General features: G+C 70.0%; 1 protein-coding gene across 1 annotated transcript; it reads left to right on the top strand.

Moving 5' to 3' along the window:
- Positions 1–242: 242 nt before the first annotated feature.
- LOC121024215 (sodium- and chloride-dependent creatine transporter 1-like) lies at positions 243–1,450 on the top strand (the record flags this gene model as incomplete). The annotated part of the gene is given in 6 exon segments (XM_040466484.1): positions 243–544; positions 667–804; positions 881–901; positions 903–984; positions 1,077–1,177; positions 1,265–1,450. Coding segments are annotated over 6 exon segments (830 nt in total), but the record flags the coding sequence as incomplete, so codon positions are not given.
- Positions 1,451–1,454: the final 4 nt, after the last annotated feature.

Raw genomic sequence — 1,454 nt, 5'->3', positions numbered from 1 at the left:
CACAGCTGTTCCCGTCGGCCCCGAGCCGGAGCCTCGCGGGCCGGGCCACGGGGGGCCTCGAGCTCTCGTCCTTCCGTCCGTGCATCCCTCCCCGGGGCCCTGGGCTGAGCCCCTCACATTTTGCCGAGTGTTGCAGAGGGAGAGGAGGGGCTTTCCGGGGTGAACGGTGACCGGTGACCACAAGGGCAGCCGGCCGGCAAGCCCTGGGGCCTGAGCCAGACACCCCGCTCTCGCGGGCTCAGGCCCCCCCCCCCCGCAACACCTTGACTCAAGGGGAAAGGCCCCCAGCCACCGCACGCCCCGGCGTCATGCCTCAGTTTGGAAGCTCAGGGAAGGGGAGAAGGGGAGGGCGGCGGGCAGTGACGAGGCCGGACGGAACGGAACGCGGGCGCGGGACACAGGTGTCGAGACCCTGCCGCTTCCCCCTTCAGGGCCCGGCCTGGCCTTCATCGCCTACCCCCGGGCCGTCACGCTGATGCCTGTGGCCCCCCTCTGGGCTGCCCTGTTTTTCTTCATGCTGTTGCTGCTCGGCCTGGACAGCCAGGTTTTTGGGGGGGGGCGGGGGGGGACAGGACGGAGGGTGCCGGGAGGGTGGGGGAGGCCCCGGGGCGAGGGGGGACGGCTGGCAGGTGGCCGCAAGGGCGTGGCCTGAGCGCCCGGCCACAGTTTGTAGGTGTGGAAGGCTTCATCACCGGTCTGCTCGACCTCCTCCCGGCCTCCTACTACTTCCGTTTCCAAAGGGAGATCTCCGTGGCCCTCTGCTGCGCCCTCTGCTTTGTCATCGACCTCTCCATGGTGACTGATGTGAGAGGGGGCGGGGTGGGGGCCGCCCCAGGCCTCCCGCTGCCTGCCACCTTCCCTGACCCGGCTCCGTCCCCAGGGCGGGATGTACGTCTTCCAAGCTGTTTGACTACTACTCGGCCAGCGGCACGACCCTGCTGTGGCAGGCCTTCTGGGAGTGCGTGGTGGTCGCCTGGGTGTACGGTAGGTCCGGGCCCCGGGGCGAGCTGGGGGTGCGGGCCGGAGCAGGGGTGGTGGGGTGTCCGGCTCCAGCCCTCCCGCCTCGCTCGCCCCAGGAGCCGACCGCTTCATGGACGACGTCGCCTGCATGATCGGGTACCGCCCTTGCCCCTGGATGAAATGGTGCTGGTCCTTCTTCACCCCGCTGGTCTGCATGGTAAGGGCCGGGGGAGGCCCGAGCCGGGGGAGGGGTGCCCAGGGCCCGCCGCTGGCTGAGCGCGCGGCGGGGGGTTCTCACCCGCAGGGCATCTTTATCTTCAACGTGGTGTACTACAAGCCGCTCGTCTACAACAACACCTACGGGTACCCGTGGTGGGGCGAGGCCATGGGCTGGGGCTTCGCGCTCTCCTCCATGCTGTGTGTGCCCCTCCACCTCCTGGGCTGCCTCCTCAGGGCCAAGGGGACCGTGGCTGAGGTCAGTCCCCTGCACCCCC

The sequence above is a fragment of the Herpailurus yagouaroundi genome, unplaced genomic scaffold, assembly GCF_014898765.1.
Source record: "Herpailurus yagouaroundi ecotype Mexico unplaced genomic scaffold, PumYag 61314, whole genome shotgun sequence".
In the NCBI taxonomy this organism is placed as follows: domain Eukaryota; kingdom Metazoa; phylum Chordata; class Mammalia; order Carnivora; family Felidae; genus Herpailurus; species Herpailurus yagouaroundi.
The sequence above is the reverse complement of the archived record's forward strand: the minus strand, read 5'-3'. Positions and strand labels throughout refer to the sequence as shown.